The sequence below is a fragment of the Rhinolophus sinicus genome, chromosome 13 (genome assembly GCF_057876585.1).
Source record: "Rhinolophus sinicus isolate RSI-liver-muscle chromosome 13, RSI-T2T, whole genome shotgun sequence".
In the NCBI taxonomy this organism is placed as follows: Eukaryota; Metazoa; Chordata; class Mammalia; order Chiroptera; family Rhinolophidae; genus Rhinolophus; species Rhinolophus sinicus.
Window position 1 is genome coordinate 21,762,378 of NC_142513.1, and position 19,988 is coordinate 21,782,365.

General features: G+C 46.6%; 1 protein-coding gene across 8 annotated transcripts in view; it reads right to left on the bottom strand.

The window, feature by feature from the left end:
* Positions 1 to 5,486: 5,486 nt before the first annotated feature.
* DNMT3B (DNA methyltransferase 3 beta) overlaps positions 5,487 to 19,988 on the bottom strand; it is a 39,084-nt gene continuing 24,582 nt past the window's right edge. For 4 of the 8 annotated variants that reach the window (XM_074317490.2, XM_019748534.3, XM_088789200.1 and 1 more), the window contains 13 exons: positions 19,063 to 19,191; positions 18,864 to 18,908; positions 17,596 to 17,675; positions 17,162 to 17,274; positions 16,512 to 16,695; positions 15,807 to 15,891; positions 14,670 to 14,815; positions 14,366 to 14,456; positions 13,882 to 14,030; positions 12,976 to 13,061; positions 9,947 to 10,016; positions 9,065 to 9,183; positions 5,487 to 7,066 (listed from right to left, as the gene is read on the bottom strand). In XM_074317490.2, coding sequence (XP_074173591.2) covers positions 6,925 to 7,066; positions 9,065 to 9,183; positions 9,947 to 10,016; positions 12,976 to 13,061; positions 13,882 to 14,030; positions 14,366 to 14,456; positions 14,670 to 14,815; positions 15,807 to 15,891; positions 16,512 to 16,695; positions 17,162 to 17,274; positions 17,596 to 17,675; positions 18,864 to 18,908; positions 19,063 to 19,191 — 1,439 coding nt within the window. In that variant the 3' untranslated portion in view covers positions 5,487 to 6,924. The remainder of the gene's footprint in view (positions 7,067 to 9,064; positions 9,184 to 9,946; positions 10,017 to 12,975; positions 13,062 to 13,881; positions 14,031 to 14,365; positions 14,457 to 14,669; positions 14,816 to 15,806; positions 15,892 to 16,511; positions 16,696 to 17,161; positions 17,275 to 17,595; positions 17,676 to 18,863; positions 18,909 to 19,062; positions 19,192 to 19,988) is intronic. The other 4 variants (XM_074317491.2, XM_019748535.3, XM_074317494.2 and 1 more) reach the window with 1 other exon arrangement.

Here is a 19,988-nt window from a genome sequence, read left to right on the forward strand (position 1 = left end):
CAGCCCGCCGGCTCCTTTTATAGAGAGAGACTCAGCGCGCGCCGGAGGCGGAGCCTGGCCCCTGATTGACGGTTGAGGCGCCCAGGGGCGGGGCGCCGACTGCCGGGGCTATGCGGCCACGTGCTCTGCCGCAGCCCATGAGCTCCCCTCTCAGGCTGGGTGTGACTCCGCCTAGAAGGCGGGATCCGGTTACAAATTCTCCACCCCGTAGCCAAAAAATAAATAAGTAAAAATTGGTTTTACAATGAGTTTCTACAAAAATGGGTTATAGGATAATAAAGATACTTGACAGGAGCTTTAAGGAAAGACTTAAGTCATCTCAGAGACATTCTGTGACCACTATCTGTAATGATCCTGTTATCATTCATTTATTTTCCTGGTAGTAGTACCGTATTAAGTCATTTTGTTTGTTTATATTTATTGTCTGCCTTTCTGTAAGATCCACGAGAGCACGGATCGTCTCAGCCCTGTTCAGGAGACTTGCTGAATTACATCCACTTTACAGAAGAGGAAACCGAGGCTCAGGTCAATTGACTGGCTCAGCATCAAAGGCTGATCCAGGTTTCCAGTTAGTTTCCTGGTCTAATTACCATTTATTCATGTGTTCAACAAATATTTATTTTCCCTAGTCATTCATGTCCTAGGGATTTGATGGTGAGCAAAAACCAGACATAGTCTCTGAGTTCTTAAGTTTCCAATCTAGCAGGGGAGGCAGAGGACATAACCAATGACACAAGTACTGTTTAGTTACAAACCAGACTTAGTGCTAGGTCGGAGCGGTATGTGGCAAGGGTGATGCACCTGCATTGTATGGAATAGGGTCCCAGAGGCCTTCTGGGCCAGGTCTCACCTCGTTACTGAAGCCTGGGGAGATGTTCAGGGAAGAATGGGGTGGGGAGTGGGGCAGGAGCTGTTTACCAGTCTGGAGGCATTTCAATATTTTAAACGCCAGTACTGCTGGTTGTCTCTCTGTTATATAGCGCTCCAAGAGGACATCACAAGGAGACTTGACCTCACCTTAGCGTAGGAAAGCTTCCCAGAGATGATACTTGCCCTAAAAGATGAGATGTTAACCTGGCAAAAGTGTTGGGGTAGGAGGGGGCAAACAAGAGGATACAGCAGAGAGCCCTGTAACCAACCAAGTGATTATAGCAATAGTAGTTATATTAGCATTATAGTGAATTGATATGAAGCATAGATAATCAAGTAAAGATATTCAAATACACTTATGAATATCCTTACCCTCCTTTTATACATGAGGACATTAAGTTTCCAACAGGCTAAGTGAATTTCATAAGTAGCAAAGCCAGCAGGTCTGGATTCAAATACTGACTCTGCTAGGAGTTAGAATTAAATGAAATGTGTGTAAAGTTCTTAGGCCACTCCTAGTACATTAGTATGTGCTTAATAAATGTTATTGATTTGAGACCCTTTTGATTGTCAATATTCAATTAATTTCAATTAATTATTGTCAGCATTACCTTGGGGGTCAGGACATTCGTGTGGGGGATGAGACCAGTGGAGAAAGCAAGGTCAAAAAGAGCCTCAAGTGCCAAACTAGGAGTTTGGATTTGGTTCTGGAGACACAGGGCATCACAGGAGGTTTCTCTACCCTCCCAGGAGACAGCTCCCAAAGAGGTGAGAGAGGGGCTCGTGATCTGCTCAGAGTACACTCTCTTCCCAGAGAAGGGGATTAGCCAAGGTTATCTGGGTCAGATTAAGCCAGGGTAAAAATTAAAAGGATTTCCATCCAGCAGAAGGAAGAGCTTTGGAGATTGTAATAAGCATCTTTAAGCCACTGTTTTAACATGTAAATTAATCTTGTTATCACAGATAGAAATTGTGAGTCTCCAAAAACAAAACAAAAAACTATAACTTCAAGGCCTGAGTTTTCCAAATGTATGATAAGTTTACTGAACTCAAAAATGGTGTTGGGAGGTTTCAGCTGCATTAAGGACCTCACAAGCTCATGAAGGAGACAACTACAAAAAGAAGAAATTATAATAGAGAGCTTTGTGCTGGGATAGAGTCTTCCATCTATCCACATGGAAAGAGGGCTCAAGATTATGGAAGGCTCCTAATCCTGGGAACAAAGGAGGCTTTCTGGAAGAGATAAGACCTGGAGGACTAGTCTGGCATGGGGCAGAAGGCTGTTCCAGACAGAGAATAGCATGTGCAAAGACTCAGAGTAAGCAATCACCAACTCCAGTAATGCCAACCTCTGTTTTCTTACTGCGATGCTAAGAGCTCAGGATGAACCAAAGTTCAGAGAGCAGAGTAGGTTATAAGGCCTGCAGCGCCAGGATTTATACACTGCTATTTGTATATTTCATAATTAAGTTTTAAAAATAAAAAATAAGCAAATACACTGATTCTGGAATAGACACTAGTCTATATACATATTTATTATATATATTATTTGTTTTTCTTCCTCTATAAAGACATTGGAGCAATTGGCAAAATTTAAATAAGGTCTATAGACTAGATATATAAGTGAATGAATGTTTATTACCTGATCCTGATAAATGTACTGTAGTTATGTAAGAGAATGTTCTGGTCTTTACAAAATACACAGTGAAGGATTCAAGGGTAAAGAGAAATCATATCTGAACCTTATTCTCAAATGGCTCAGAGAAAAATAATAGAGAGGATGACAAAACAAATGTGGCAAAATGTCAACGTTTGAGGAATTTGTGTATTCAAAATTCTTGTGCTATTCCTGCAACTTTTCTGTAAGTCTGAAATTATTTTAAAATAAAAAATTTTAAGAAATCAATAAGTTAGAAAGAAGGAAGACAGGAAAGAAGGCAGAAAAGAGGAAGGGGAAGAGGTAAGGTAGGCTGTAAGAAAGTAAGAAGGGAAGGAAGCAAGAAAGGTAGGCAAATTGCACCCCAAGCTGCAAAGGGCAGCAGGTTATTTCAAGCTCCAGCAAAACACACACACACACACACACACACACACACACACACACACACACACACTCACACACACAAAATAAAAATAAAATAGATGCAGGTGAGGCCAAGGAGAAATAGCAGCAGACCTTGGCTTCACAGAACAGATTCCAACTCACAACTCCTTTGCCACTAGCTGTGTGGCTTTGGGTCTGTTCTGGGTCTGAATTCTCTTATCTATAATCATGATAATCACAGCCTTACTCCAGGGTTGCTGGGTTCTCCACCAGCAATAAAGCAGCTGCCATTTGCTCAGCACTCCCTACCCACAAGCACTCTTCCGTGCACTTCACATACACTTCAGCCTTAAGTTGATATTATCCCTGTTTTACAATTGGGTAAACTGAGGCAGAAGCTATGGCGCACACCCAAGAACACAAATCAGGAGGGGGTGAAGCCAGGATAGGCACCCAGTCAGGCTGCAGAAAAGAATCAAGGACCAAATGCAGGCCTGGAACGAAGGATCACTCAAGAAGCAGTTGGCAGGAAAACCAGAGAAACTGAGGTCAAGTGGGAGACCGTGTCTGGCGCTGATCCCCCACCAAACAGCCATGGAACTGTCCAGAGGCCAGTCCCTGCATCCCCAGGCAAGGTCGTATCCACTCTCATCCCTAATAAGGAGCAAGGGGACCCCAACATGTGGGGCACGGTGATGGACACAACTTCAACACCAGGCGCTGCCGTTGCTGTCACCCAGCTCCTATGCAATGCCTGGTAGAGTATTACCATCCTTCCTTTTTAAAACTTTAATACATTAAAAATACATTCATGAATATCGGAGGCTACCATCACTACCAGAACCGTCATGAACACTGCATTGATTAATGGCTTGCCTTATCACAATGCCACCCAATACACGTGACGGCTTACTGCATGCCAGGCACCAGTAAAGCACTTTACCTTGATCATGCCCTTGAACACGCATAGCAGCCCTAGGATGTAGGTAGGATTTATGATCCCCACCCTTTAGAGATTTAAAAAAAAAAAAACTCCTGGAGTTACCTGCCCAAAAGTGACGCTGGCAACATGCCAGACCCTGAATACAACCCAAGGAAACTGGAAGACTGCTTCAGAAAAGGACGACATGGGATGCAAACTCCAACCCCTTACTCCCGAGAGGATTGGTCATCACATTCTCCCCTTGCCGCAGAGTCTGGGATCACTCAGATCCGAACCTGGCCATCTTGAGAAAACAAAAACCTGTTTTTTGGAGGGACCCCCATAGTCCCTCCAATGCCTCCCCAAGCCTGCCCCACAAGCAGGCCAGGACACCCAAGGGCGCCTCACCTGGAAGGCTTGTCCATCTCCTCTCTTGGGGTTTTGGGGCCAGGACTTATTTTGCTTCATTCTGTCCTGGCATTTGGTGCAGCACTGTTCACAAGATGGCTTCACAGGGCAGCCAAGGCCCCTGGGGTCTCAACACCTCAGAGAGGAGTGCCAGCCCAGCTTGCTAATTGCCAGTTGTCTCACCATGGCAACTCACACCTGGGCTGTTCTAGCCCAGCAGCATTGAAAAACAATTCGTTTCTCATTGTCCTCTCCAACTCTGGGCCAAACCATTTAGGCACACAACTAGGAGGTAGCTAGGATTAGAACCTAGTTTACAGTTGAAGAGGCTTAGAGTTGCCAACTCCAACTGATGTTCAATTGATAACACTACACGTGCCTCCTCATATACACAACTTTCTCCCTCTACATGCACCAGCTGACCAGTATTAGCCTCTGGAGAGGTACTTAAATCTTTGTGGGTTTTCCCTGACCAAAGGCTAGGGGTAGTGAGACAAAAGGATTTCGGCATGATGGGCTCTGAGATTGGGGCGTTTGGCTTGGCTGAGTGGCCTCAGGTAAACTTTAAGATGGAGTTGCAAGGTTAAGCTTGCAAGATCAACAGGTACACGCTCCACCCAAAAAGCTGAAGCCAAGGGCAGCTGTTAGAATTGTGGGGCCACTCCCAACCAGTCCTTTCCCTGGGGCCAAGTCCCCTCCCTGAATGTGTCAGAATTGCAACATGACTACTTGGGAGCAGTGGAACAAGGTGCTGGAGAATCCCACAAAGGAATAAGGAACTGGGAGAATCAGCCCCAGGATTCTTGAATCAGTCATCTTGATCAGCTACCCAAGAGCTATAAGAAACTGTCTGGAGAGAGATGTTCCAGACAGCAAGCCTTTAAATGAACTCAAACCCTCCAGTCACTTGTTTTGAAAGCCAAGGTTTAGAAACCCACTCACTAGCCCAGTGTGGTCCCTGGACCAGCAACATGAAATTCTCAGTCTCCACTCCACTCAGTGAATCAAACTCAAGGTGGAACCCAGAAATCTTTTTTTAACAAGCCTCCCAGGGGATGCTAATACACTGGAGTTTAGAGACCAGGGCACTAGACCTTGTTTTGCCTGGAATCACCATGGCGTTCCTGCACTGTGCTGTTGAATGACTGACCTACTTCAACCACCCACCTTTCCACTTTAGCCAGACCCTCCCATGCCCCCCCCACCAAATCTGACCTGCAAAAGAACAAAAGGGACACCACACTGTTATAGAGAAATACTGATTTTAATTCAACATAAGGTAAACTCTAGGCATTCATCATCTTTCAGCCTAAAAAGTAGCAAAACTGTTGAAACAAGGCACGATTTCCCCCCATACTTGTTACGTGGCTCCGGTCACACAAAAAAATTTTTTTTATGAAAATGGTAAAACATAAAAATAGAAGTCTGAGATTTTTAAAAGTATATAAAAAAATTTCCATAAAACCTGTCAACGTTGTTCCTTATCCTACAAAATAGCACCAGTAAGAGTAAAAAGGTGTTAAAAACCATTACGACAGCATTTCTGAAATGCACGTTGTCCGACCTCCCATTATCCCTAAAAACAACTTATCAAAATGATTTATTGCGGGGAAAAAAAAGGACTTTAAAATCTCTGGAGGTTGGAGCTTTTATTGTAGTTTTCCCCCTGCAAACTCTTAGATGAGGGGAAAAGTGCGAGAAATGTGCTTCTGCCCCTGGCTGTCACTGCTTCCGGGTTTAGAGAAAGGCTTAAGAATTAGGGTGTCGTACTTATCTGGGGATCTGTGCCTGCAGAAATCTAGAGGGTGCATTTGGGGGTGGGGGTGGTCTTACCTAAGCCTCTCCCTTCACTCCTCTCACATGGGGAAGAGGAAAATAGCGAGAAGCCATACCTGCTTACAGAATATATGGCAGCTTATAACCTAGCCCACCCCTTCCTGAGCTTCCCCGGAGGGTTCTATTGCAGTCACTGGGAGAGACTTAGCTTAAGGGTAGCCCTGCCCTTGGGTTTGTGGGAAAAGATAGCCCTGAATGTGATGATGATGTCATCCCTGCTGAAATCATCATCGGTGTGGGAAATACTCAACAGCCCCACGATGGATCCCAGCCCTTTATACTGAGACCAGGGTTCCGTGCTGGGTAAAATTGAAGATGTAGACATCATTTCCTTTTCTGCTAGCCCTAGGGGAAAAAAGCATCCTTGGGCCCTTAAAAAGTCCCTTAGCTACATGTCTACCACTGCACACTCCTGGATACAAGGAGCTGCAGATGTGTTAAAAAAATTAAAGTCTTGCAATAACTGTCTTGGGTGATTTTTCAGCATTGACCTGAGTACTGGAGAGCTGTCAGCACTGTAGTTTTGGTATCTTAGCCATTGTTTCTGAGCTATAAACCCAGGAGGGGGAAAAAAAGCCATCTTTACTATCTACTTCAAGTTTTAAAGTGTTAAGAGAAGACAAAATGAGCACCGTGTTTGGCCACTCCGAGTGGCCAGGCTGAATTGTGCACAAGGAGGTGGCACCTCGGGCTCCCCCTGCCAGGAGGGGGTCAGGCTGCTCTGCTCCCGCTGAGGTACGCGGCGTGACCCCACACAGCTGAGCTGAGGAAGGACAGAGCCTGGGATGCACCTCCTGGGTCCCGGCTCTGCCCCCACACACCCCAGTGCCCCAGCGTGCCTGGGGGACTATTCACAGGCAAAGTAGTCCTTCAGGGGAGCGAAGAGGTGTCGGATGACAGGCACGCTCCAGGACCTCCCGAGCAGCTTCTGACGGGCACCACGGCCCATGTTGGACACATCTGTGTAGTGTACAGGAAAGCCGAAGATCCTGGGGGGCACCAGAGTAAAAAGACAGGGAGTCAGAAGTGCCACCTCCAGTGTGCTCAGTGCCTCTGGGAAATCCTCGCCATGGGTCATGCAGTATGGCACTGCTCTTTCTGCCCTTTGTCCTGTCCCTTGCGTCAGGCCCACTGGGCCTTCACATGAGCCCTCTTGATCCCCAGGTCAGGTCCGCAGGTTCTTCAGCACACAAATGACAGTCATGAATGAGGGCATGACTCTTCCCTGAGGGTTCCTGTTATGTGCATCCCCAGCACTAGCAATGTGCCCCTCACACACAGTTGGTGCTCAGTGGACCTTTCCCGAATGAATGCATGTATGCATAACCAGAAGACAGACCTGTCCCTGTCTTCAAACCACAAGATGGGAGACGTTAGGCAATTTTCTTAATAAGGAACAAGGACACTCTCAAAAATGAACCTTATTTTCAATCATCGGATGCTCAGCTAATTGACTGTGAGTATACTGAAGCATCTTGAGTTCTCTTTCCCTCTTCAAATCCAGTTGCTAGGTCAAGGGCCAAGCTGGAGTTGATGGCAGATGGCAACCAAATATACCAACAGCCTCCTCTGTAAGATTTTATCAGGCCTGGTAAGAGGCTACAGATACACTAGACTTCATTCTTATCCAAGTTTTCCATCAAACACTAAAAATCACACCAAGGGATCAATGGCTGAATGAGTGTTAACCATCCCAAAGATGCAACACCTCCAGCTTCTTTGGGATGCAACACCTCCACAGAATGACAAGACATCTGCACCAACCCATTATCGTAGGTCCAGCCCAGCATGTTAGGCTTGGGTCTCAAAATACATTTGACCCATGAACACCACAGGGGTTAGGGACACTGAGCCCGTCTAGTGGAAAATCCAAATCTAACTTACGACTCCCCTAAAACATAACTACTCGTAGGTTACTGTTGACTGGAAGCCTTACCTCAACAGTCAATTTGTGTATATTTTATGGTAGTAAATGATAAAAATAAGACTAGTATCTACATAAATTTTATTCATTTATGACATACCTAACTTTTCCTCTTTTTTTTCTTTTTTGATATTTCTAGGTACATGGTTCGTCTGTGAGTTTTATCAAATCATTGCAATCTCCAGAAATTTTCCCAATATACTTATTGGGAAAAAAATCCATGTATTAGTGGACCAACACAGTTCAAATCTGTGTTGTTCAAAGGTCAACTGTATAGAATAATCCACAGCACATATGGGCCAGGTTACCCATCAGTTTGTTTCCATTAATTAGAACTTGCTTTTATACTAAGAAAACTATTGTTTAGTAAAGAATAAAACTAGTTGTACAACAGACATCTGGAATGAAAATACTCTGTATCAAATCTTTCAAGACACAGCCAAAAACGTAGAGGCATATTCATAGCCCTTCTTACATTTCTAACAAAAATATTCTAACAAAAATAAAAACAAAATAAACAAGAAAAACAAAAGGAATAAGAAAAAAATTGAAACCTGAACAGAACTACAATTTAAGAGTTGGTTCTTTGAATCAAAATAAATAAGATACCAACTTAGCCAAACAAATGGAAGAGGGAGACTGTGGCTAAGTATGAGACTGTGGCTAAGTATGAATCACCTACAGAAGAGCAACTTGGCAGAAGGAATCTTCTGAGAAAGAGCAAGAGCAATGGCACGTCAGTGAGGTTTTCTTTAGCTGGTTCCTCTTACATCCCTGTGTCTCAGCATGTTGAGGCAGGCAGATGCCAGGGGCAGTGCAGCCAACACAGACAGATGGTGCTGTCTAATGACCTCATGTTTCAGATTCCTCCTCATCACCACCCTTCTACCATTTCGGCCAGGAAATGAGGACTAACTCTGAAAATGTATTCCCAGCCCCCCTAACATAGGTCAGTGGGTCCATGTAGAATGAAGGCAAGCAAGTCCATTTGTGCTGCTGGCCTGAACCACACGTTCCCCTTTCTATCTGTGTTGTTTCCCTCTCCACATGCAGCCTCGCTCACCTTTCTAGCTCAGTGCACCACAAAACATCTTCTTTGCCATTCATGACAACAGGGAAAAGTTGGTTTTTCCCCTGTCTGATCGAGTTCGACTTGGTGGTTATTGTCTGTACTTTCTTTAACTGGAGAACAAAATGACATCATGGAGTAAGCACAGAATGAAGGGTTCTGGGTTGATCCAAGGCTTAGAAGCCCTAGGGAAGATGGAGGAGGGAGGGCAGGTAGGGGAGAAAAGGTGGCAGGGCTGGGCTCAGAGGGAATCAGAAAAGTAGTGTTGGAAGGACAAGAATATTTTGTGCTTCCCACAAAAGCCAAGGAGTGAATGAACAGGAAGGACCAGCCTCAGAGAGAACAAGAGATAAAAAAGTGACCGCGAATGAGATCACATGGGTGCCAAGACAACAGTCACTGATCAAGCAAAATTAAAGCAAAATGTAAAAATCCACCCAGATTATAGAGTGGTCAACCAAACCAGGATTTTGATGGATCTTAGCTTGATATATAAACATTTAAGAATTAAATTTATATATGGAGGTCTTAATATAATTATTTATGACTTGTCAGCAGATAAGTTTTTTACAAAAGCATTAATTACTCATTTCTCACTGGGAGGACCGGCTGAAATTATCTTGTGTCTCTATGACATGTGCATTCATAATTGGAAAGTCTAGTTGCCTTTTCTCAGTGATTATTTTTTTTATCAAGAACCTCTCTTACTCTGTACTTGACAGATGGGACAGAACAATTCTATAGAAAAAGAGGCCCAGCACCAGGGGGTCATGTGGGGGGAGTGGCAGGAACAAACTAGACACCAAGGTCAGTCAAGTTCCAGCTTTGGAGGTCACCAAGTGCATTTCCCACAGACCGTTTGTGAGCACATCTTACCTTTGCTGTCCTATTGAACTCCAAGCAGTCCTGCAGCTCGAGTTTATCATTCTTTGATGCTATCACGGGCCTGGGAATAGCCAAAACCCATTACTTTCTACCATCTGTCAAGGGGCCTTGGCTAGGCACCTCCCAAGGTGGGAGTGAGCGCTTAAGGCTACAATATGTGTTCTGGCCATGGACTTGCTACAAATACATGATGAAAATGACACTGGCATGAGCCTGTGTGCTGAAGCTAGGGATAGACTAGCCCCTTGAGAGGGCAGCCCAGGAATAAACGCTCCCCCTTGCCAAGTTTTAACATTAATCAAAGCCAAGCTCCCATTGAGGAGAGCAGGGTGGGGAAGCACAGGAAGAGGAGTCAGGAGACCACCCCAGTCCCAGCCCCACTGCTAAAGTGGCTGAATGATGACCTTGAGCAAGTTCCACCATCTCTCTGGGTCACATGTCTTAGAAACTTGTATCAGATCTTGGCAGGTCCAATTGCTACCACAAGCACATCAAACCCATACTTTGGGGCCTTACTGCTGGGGATGCAGCCTCCAGAGGCTTTAAGGACTAAAAGTGCCTACACGTAGGAAGAAAGGATAGGCGGTGGTTCACCAAACTCTGATTTACCCTTGTAACTTTCACCACTGAAACGTGCAAATGCAGAGAGAGGCAAACAGATTCCCAGAAGGGGGAGTAGAACTTTAGAACCAAAGTGGTTGAGCAGTTCCAGAGCAGAAAACCAGCAAGGATCTGAATGCAGACTTGATCACCACCTCGGCAGCTCCTGTGTAAGGAACTTCAAGGTCACAAAGAAAGCAGACTTAAGAATGGAAACAGTGCCCACAAAAGGGGCAGGGCCACTGAATCACACAAAATGTTCCTGTTCCTTCCCCTAGATTCCATCAGAAACTTCCTTGACCTCACCTTCCAGGGTCCCCAATGCCACCCCCCTATCCCAATTCCCAGCTAGCTCTTCCATGAAATCAAGGGAGCTGAGGGACCTACCTGGGGAAAAGGACACAACACAGCACACCATAAAGGACACACCTCATGTTGATTCTAGAACTGAGATCTAAACAAACGACAGTTTTTGGCCTAAAGACTGGATTTGGGTCTGTGACCTCTGGGTTGATGCTTGCGTCATCATCCTAGAACCCTGCAGAGCCAGCTATATACCAGGGTGCCAAAAAAATGTATACAAGTGCTCACTTTGTTAACATTGCTCAAGCAGTTAAGTGTCTGGACGCTGATGGCAACCACTTTGAGCATCTATAATTGCAGAAGTCAAATGTGACTTGTATTAATTTTTTGTTATCAGTATACTTGTATATTGAGTATTACAATTTTAATAGTTTTCCTTTCTTAAAATGCGTATGTATACATTTTCTTGGCACCCTCTGTATATATAGCACTACAGCTTGGTTCTTATCACAACTCAGGCAGAAAATTTTGTGGCATCTTTGCTGACTCTTTATTTTTACCTCATACCACACATCCAATACACCATCAAATCCTAATACCTTCGCATTATCTAGATAGAATCTGATCTCTCCCGCTAGGTTCCACAGGACCCCTGAGTTACAGCCCCCAGGATGCATTGTGTGTATGGATGCAACCTCCTGGGTCACCACAAAATAAACAGCCAACCCTCCTCCTCTGAAGGACCACCTCCTGTTTCTTCCCATTTCTGCCCTCATCCATATATCGTCTAACAAACTACTGTGAATTTACAGCTCAGCTTAAATCCTCCTGTGAATTCCCATGCCAAAGTAAATATAAGTCGTACTATGACCTGCAGGCCCCACGTAATTTGGCTGATACTTCTGAGTTCTCTGCTCTCCTCTCTCCCAGCCACTCCACAAGCAAGGAACACTGTCATCTGAACTGGTCTGTGAATGCCCTGACACCCTCATCATCCCCTTTACCCTCTTCCTTTTGCCTGGAATGCTATTCTCTCAAACAATTGTATGACTCCACTCCTTCATTCAGGGCCCCGCTGTAATGAGAAGCCCCCCACCCTTAACTCTTCCAATAGCTCACTCCAGCCATGACCCTGAGGTCATTTACTGTCTGAACAGTCCACCCATTAGCCTGTCAACTCCATGAGAACACACCAGACATCTGAGGTGTTCACCACTAAACTGGCAGCACATACAACAATGCCTGTCAGAGCGAGAACTTGAGTGTGAAGTGAATGAACCCATTTCACTGCATCCATGGACACTGCACCATCTGACTGGCTGGTAAAGCCAAATGAAAATGCACGATACCCAAAAGAAATCCTTCAAGCTACTCCAGTACCTTCTCACCTGTCCACATTTTACCGAATGTCAGTTATTATGCTTCCAACACTTCCTTCTAAAGGGTAATTTTTTAAGCTTAACTCATTTGCAAAAGTCTGGGATGTTTCGTTACCATCACATTTTATACCTTAATTAGCACGCCACATATAAAAAATAATTAATCCTCAGCAACTTGCTTTGTAACTTTCAACATGAAAGAGTTGATGAAAAGTTGGGGAAATCTCTTGGTTAAGAAAATCTGAGGGAGATAGGCTTTGAGCTATCAAATGTCATCTCAGCTCCCTCTAGGTTCCACAGGATCACCACAGGCCTGTTCCAGGGGGTCACTTCATCTGAGGGGCAGAGAGACAGATGCATCTAACAGTTCCCTTCCATTTCCCAATGGGACAGGCAACTGGGGTGTAGAGCATCAGCATCCCTGGCTGGGAGACAACACCCAGTCTGCTCTAGCACATGGCACTGTAAGAACCAGGCCCATGGGCAGAGCAGGAATAAGTTGGAATAGACTGAGGAACCCTGGTCAGGGATCCCAGGTAATGCCTGTACATCCTAACAGGTGTCATCCATAACATCAGTGATTGGTCTGAAGCCCCAGGTGGGGCCATTTCTCAGTAGAGCCAGCGCCTTCTAGAAGACTCAAGCATGGTTCTGTCTTAGAGTTCAGGATCAGGGCTCAAACCATTAGCTGTATATTTCACTTGGCTGTTACCTGTCCCACTTGGAGCCCCGTGTTACCTGTTCATCCCAGGCAGGTTGCCCCAGAAGTATCGGGCCCTATGAGCAGCAGACACTTTGATGGCGTCAATCATCACTGGATTGCACTGCAGAGAGAGAGAAGGACAGCTGCTAGGCGCCTACATCAGAATTCAGGTGGCAGCCAGGGTGGGGCCTGGCCTAGGCGGGTGACAGAGCTGATCCTTGGCTGTGGAAGACATACAGTTCCTGACAGACAGGGGACAGACCAACTCCTATCAAGAATCTGGCTGGAGGACATAGCTAGTGCTCACATATTAATGGTAGGGAAAGAGACCAGATTGAATCTGCAGATCCTGAGAAGGTATGCCCTGGGGCACTCCAGGTAATTACGGAATGTGCTATGTACAGGCGGTAAAAGCAGCTCAAAGCCAACATCTGGCAAGTCGAGCTCCTGGTTGCAGGAATGCAGTGTTGGCAAACCATGCCCTGCACCACCCATCTGTCATCGACATAATCTCTCTAGCAGAACTTAAACTACAAAGTTTTGGGGGAAATTAAATGCGTTAAGTATATAAAAAGTATTTACTAGAATGCTTGTATGAAGCAGTGGATAATTAACGTGTCTGTGGCCCCTAAAGCAGCAGTTCTCGTAACAAGGAGAAAAAACTCTCTAGAGTAAAAAGGTTAATTGAATCTCATGAGGCCTCCAAAAGTAGATGATGGTTTCATCATCTCTGACTTCAGTGGGTTTGGGGTGAGGTTAGAGAGATCAAATATTTTTCATGTTTGTAAGAGAACCAACCCACTTGACTCCATTACACTTGGATCTAGCCACGTCTTCTGCTGAGAACCTGGAAATCACTTCCAACACCCACCAACCCCCATTGCCAACTGGCCCTTCCCCACCCATGCAGTCTTGACAATCAGGACTGTAGGTCCCCTCACCTCCAGGAACCGAGAGATGTCCCTCTTGTCACCAACCTTCATGGCTACCACATTCTCAAACATCCAGAAGAAGGGCCGGTCGTCACCTTCCTTGGGGCGTGAGTAATTCAGCAGGTGGTAAAACTCGAAGAAGAGCCGGCCTGTGCCCTCTGAGCCCACAAAAGAAGATGGATGGCCAGGGTCAAACCTTTCAGCCCACACCTCCATATTGAAACCAATGGGTTCCTAATGACCACCTGACTACAGCTGATGCGCTACAGTCGCTCTGCCTGTAGTGCTCTGGACGGACTAAGGACACAGCATCAAGCAGGGCAATGCTGTTTTTAAGTATCTCTGGGGACTGAGGATTCACAGTGGCGTGTGGCTAGGTGACAGGTAAGGCTGGCCAGAAGCAAACAGCTCCGTCTCAAGCCACTCCTCCTGGACTAGCACTCAGGTGACATATAGGGTCTCTTGGCGCCACTAGAATAGAAGGGACACTCACCGTACAGGCCTTTCCTGGCAGGGTTCACATTTGAGAGATCATTGCATGGACTTCCACCAATCACCAAGTCAAAGGGGCCCCATTCTTCAATCTGTGACAGAAAAACAGTCACTCTTAGGGGAGGTTGGAGGGACTGACAACCTGTGTTCCCTGTGAAGAAAAGCTGCCTGATATGATCACAGGTTCTCTTCTCCCACAACCCTGGGCATGGGGAAGGGGACAATACGGCTGTGAGGACGTGTGGGCTTAGGGACGGGGAGGGAGGGGCTGTTGCAGCGCCCCCAGGAGTGTAGGCTGTCCTCACATTTTTCTTGGTGATGTTCCTGACATCATTCACATATTTGATATTGCCCTCGTGCTTGACAGTTCCCACCGCGATGGACTCTTCACACACTTCGGAGGCGACATACTTCTCCACTTTGATGCCCAATTCTTTGAGAACCAAGTACCCTGTAGGGGGAGCCAGAGAGATAGAAAATGCACCCAGGGTCATGCTGCCCAGGGCCCCTCCCTCCAGTGATTCTACATCATCTCCAAAACTCAGACCAGACCCAGCAAAGATATGGCAGCCCTCGAGTGAAGCCCTGCAGATGGCACAGAAACTGCACACCATACCAGGCTCTCCAGAGTGTGGAGTTTGTGAACAAAAGATGTATGTATCAAGTGGTACAGCCCACTAGCAGGATCTATCATAACTGACAGGTCCAGAGCCAATGCCCCAGCATCTGCAGCCCCAGCATAAACGCAGACACAGAAACAGGGACCTTCACCAAAATCATGTTGAGAAAATAGCCTCAAAGTCTGGGGGGGCAATGGCCAAGGCTCCATCCTACTGTGGGTTACCTATGCTAGTATAAACAGGTCCTTACGATCCACCCGAGTGGAGAAAACAAGTAGCAGGCCATGACCTGGGAGTCATTAACAGCTATCAATGTTTTAGGCAGGTGGACACCAGTGGACACACATACGTACACATGAAGCACATAGCAGCTCATTTACACTGCTTCCTGCTCTGGTAAAATGGACATTCCTAATAATACCCCACAGGGCAATTCTGAAGATTAAACGAGTTAACTCAGGGAAAGCTCCCAAGGGCGACATGCATGTTGGCTATCCTTATTCTTATATGGGGAACCCGGGGGAATGGGAGGGAAGAATGGAGGTATTAGGAGTTGTCTATGCTTATGGAATAAAAAATAGTTTCCCAAGATAACTGCACATAATGAAAAATAAATGCAACATCTGAGATACACATTCCTTTAAAAAGGACCAAAAGAGGGCCAGGTGGGTGAAATGAATGGTGGAGAGGTTTGAGGTGAGAAACAAGAAGCCAGTGGTTTTCTCAGAAAAGGTGACAGACAGGTAATCCCACGGGTCTTGCTTGGCATTGAGAACAGACACCTGGACCAGGTGAGCATCCCAAGGTGACCTCCAAACTCACCTGTGGCAATTCCATCAAACAGGGACAAGACTCGAATGGGTCGCCTTCGGGCTGCAGGAATCGCAGGGTATAACTTGGGGGCTTCCTGCCAGGTTAAAGGTCATAGAGATCATGGAAGTCATGAAGGTCAAGGCACAAGGGGAAGACTCAACCTCTGGGGGAGGGGCGGGCTGACCTTGCTGAGGGACTCAAACCCTGAGGTCTGCCATTTCTCAGCTGGGATCACCTCAGCTTGCCATTCTACCCTTAGACATGGAACACAGATGAGACTTTGAGACAGATGCACACACACAAAAAGACACATCACCCTACACAGGAATGACCTGGGGCCTCCCTCAGAGATCTCTAGAACGGAGCCCAGGAAAATCCACTCCCTCTAAGATTTAAGAGTAAGTCACAGGCTTCCTTTTTCCCTCTTCCGTTCAACTACCTCAGAAGACTTGCTTATATCGATAACCATTTCTTTGTCAGCCCCTTGAAAATCTATAATCAGCCAAGGAGGGGAGGAAAAAAGACCACTGGAGGAAGAAGCCTGAGGACTGTCCATGGGACATGTCAGTTAGCGGGTCTCTCAAGTCTGAGGCACTCAGTCACTCGTTTGTATTGCGGATCTTTCCAGGAACTCTGGCTAAGAAACTCCCAGAGCATTCCAGACTCGTGATGCTCTGGGGTGGGTGGTGCTGGGCAAAAGAGCCTGTGGCTTACATATTCAAGCCCCATGTCGCTGGTGAAGAAAGCCTGGAGGCGGACGTTCCAGTCCTTCCGGCGCCGCAGGACACCGTGACAGCGCTGCGGGAGGCACATGTAGCAGCTCCAGGGCTCCTGCAGCTTCGCATCTGCTGCTGTGCCTTTGCCCACCAGCACCTCCAGGCATTCCACACAGAAGCACCTGCACCGGGAGAGAAGGGAGCCTTAGTCACCATGCCGCTCGCCTGAATGACCCCTTTCCCAGGGAGATGGCAACACATCGCCTAAAGCCTTTTCAGGGCCCCAGATGCTCCTCTCCATGGGCTGGAAAACCCTGCGGTGTGATGTAACCTCTTCCTTGGATATCTGTGCACCCTGAGTCCACAGGCTCTGCACAGAAAAGCTCTCCAAGCCCCCAGAAGAGGCCAATCTCTATGGAGCCTTCCCCACCCCCGTCCCAGACCTCAGACATTCCTGTCTCTAAGCTCATCCCTACACCCCTGGTTCTACGTCAAGGACATGAGAACCACGAACCCTGCAGAGTACTGACTGGGCCCTGTCCCCAGGTTAACTGGGCTCAAGTCCCAGTGCCTGAGATTCCTTTGGGCCGTAGGAATGACAGGCACGACTTGGGAGACTCAGGGGCCAGCTGCGGGCCCGATGCTCACCGGCAGCAGCTCGTGTTGCTGCACAGGAGCAGCTCACGGCCCTCGCAGCACACAGTGCAGTAGGACTGGTAGCCGTCATCGTCGTACATGTAGAACAGCTCAAGGAACCGGTCCTGGCAGCCAGAGAGAGACACCCGTGAAATCGGAGACCAGGGACCACCGGGCCCCACTTGCTCGGGGGTAGGGCCCTAGGATACAGGTCACTGGAGGCTTGGCGCCCTTCACAGGAACAACTGGCTGGGGTCTATGAGCCACTGCAGATGGCCTCCTCTGTTGTAGCACCAGCCCTCAGAGTGGAAGGTAGGACGATTGGGGCCAGGGAGGGCTTCACTAGAACATTCCCTGATGCCTACATGCAGGTACTTTTTTCCAGGAAGTATAGGCAAGTTGTGGAGAGAAGGGACAGAAAAGTCCAGGGTAGGGGTGGGACTTACCCGGCACGTCTGGCAGAGCCCGCCCTCAAAGAGAGGGTGGAAGGACACAGTGTTTTTCCTACCACAGGACAAACAGCTGTCTGTAAGAAAGACATGGACAGTTTGCAGCAATTCCAGCCCCACACCAGCTGCTGAAGCCCTGGGCCTAATGGTTCTTGAACATTGATTCCACGCTAGCAATATGCCACGGACTCTTCATGCTTTGTTCCTTTCAACAATGTTTCCAAATTGCCGTCCCAATTCTCGCAATGGGAAAAGACTAGCATACCAGCTTCAAGCAGTAGGTCCCGCAAGACAGGCAAAGTAGGAAGCTGTGGGGCACAGCACTGAGCAAGGGCCCCTCCAGCACAGGGACAGGCTTGGAGGGCCTGATGTGAAAATCTTTGAGACCTTTAAAGACTAAGACTTCGGGGAATTCGTGCTGTCACCGGTTTGCTTACTGGCTCATCATGAAAGGACTTGCGCATGACCACACTCTACACATAACCATGGCTGCAATTTCAGAACCCAGGTCTTTTAACTATTAGGGTACCCTGACTTCACTAGGTCAGGACTGATTCACACCACTGACCGGCGGGCAGAGCCTTTAAAAATGCCATCCCTAGCCAGGTAGCAGACAGATGAGTGAAAGAATCTTGGGGGATGGGAGGATTATGGGTCAAGGCTCCCAGCATCATCAGGGGCTGCCCCCAAACCCAAGCTTTCCCAGGGTTCTCTGCGTCAGGAGCTATACTATTTTCCTATCCAGCACTGAGTAACCACTCAATAAATATTTGTTGACTAAAGGGTATGAGGTCGAGGAAGCAAGGAAGTTGATCAGCCCTCACACAGCTGAGCTCCATTAGATAAGATACATTCTGGGCAGTTTAGATTCCAGGGGTGATTCCCAGCCAGGGCCAACGAACCAAAGTTAGCTTGCGAGAGTGACAGTGGCAAAGCGTGCCTACTTTTCACCTCAAAGCCAGTTTCAGTTCTTGTTTGGGAAGGCTCATGATGCCACAGATCATGGTTTCAGTTTCCCCTGGCCGAAGAAGGGCCCTGGCTTCTACTCTGCCCCCACACCCACCCTTCCTGCTCACTGAGATTAGGGGCAGAATCTGTCTCTGTAAAAATCAGGCAATCAGGCAATTCTATAAAACGTAACTATGACGATGTCTACACCTCCACCCAAGGTCAAGGCTCTGGGTTAAACCCCAGCAGAGTGAACAGTAAAGGCCTGGAGAAGTACCCACAACAGGAAGTGAGGACTGCAAGGGAGAGAGCATTACCTTCCAGACTACTCTTGTTGTTGGTAACATCCAAAGCCATTTGCTCTGTTGAGAAAAGAGAAGATTGTGAGATGGGCTGAAGGAGCCTATTAGCGATCAACTAAGCCATACGTCCCCCTCCTCTCGTGGTCCTCACTGCCTGCCCATTCCTGGGAATGGGTGATAATGGTCCCCCAGCCTCCTCCTCCCTCACAATCACCTCGAGTCTGGTCCTCTTCTCCTCGGTCTTTGCCGTTGTTATAGCAATTTGTCTTGAGGCGCTTGGGTGGGGGGCAGTAGTCAGTAGAGGTGGCCGAGTCATCAGCTATGCGTCTTCGAGTCTTATTCTCTGTGAAAGGGAAGGAGATGGCAGCCTTGGCTAGCAGGAGGTGGTGCCTACGCTATGCCTGCCTGGACGCCCACTGCATCTGGGCTATGATATGGGTCCACAATAGGGTCCTGAGGCCCTACTATGTATGAGACATAATTCAAAACCCCTCACATATCTAATACGTGTTTATAGGGTTTTAAATAGTTTTAGGTGTTTAGACCCAGGACAAAGAACATTTTACAAAGGCACTAAACATCTGTCTACAATGCCCAACACAGTAACTGACAGCCACATGGAGCCAATGAGCACTTAAAAATGTGACTTGTGTGAGTGACTGAGGAGCTGCATTTTACATTTAATTTTAATATAAATTTTTACATTGCTAATTGATCCAATTAACAACTTCATTTGGAACTTGTTCAAGTGAAAATTTGGATCTTAGACATTTGTGAAAATACAGAGTGTTACCAGGGAAAATTTCGTGTCCTAATTGAGATGTTGAAAGACACATAAAATATGCGATTTTGAAAACAGTGCTAAAAGGAAATGTAAAATATCTTAATTTTTTATACTGACTGTTGGAAATGCTTAAATGCTGAAAATATGGGATTAAATTAAATGTATGACTAATATTAATTGTACCTGTTTCTTTTATTCTTTTCAACTTGGCTACTAGAAAATTTAAATTATATTATGTGGCTATTGCTTCTCTTTCTATAAATTCCACTTCTATTTTCAGTCAGTCTATACAGTGTAACCTATAAAGGACATAGTTAAATTTGTCTCTGCCCCTAGGAAAGAAAATTATGCAGCCA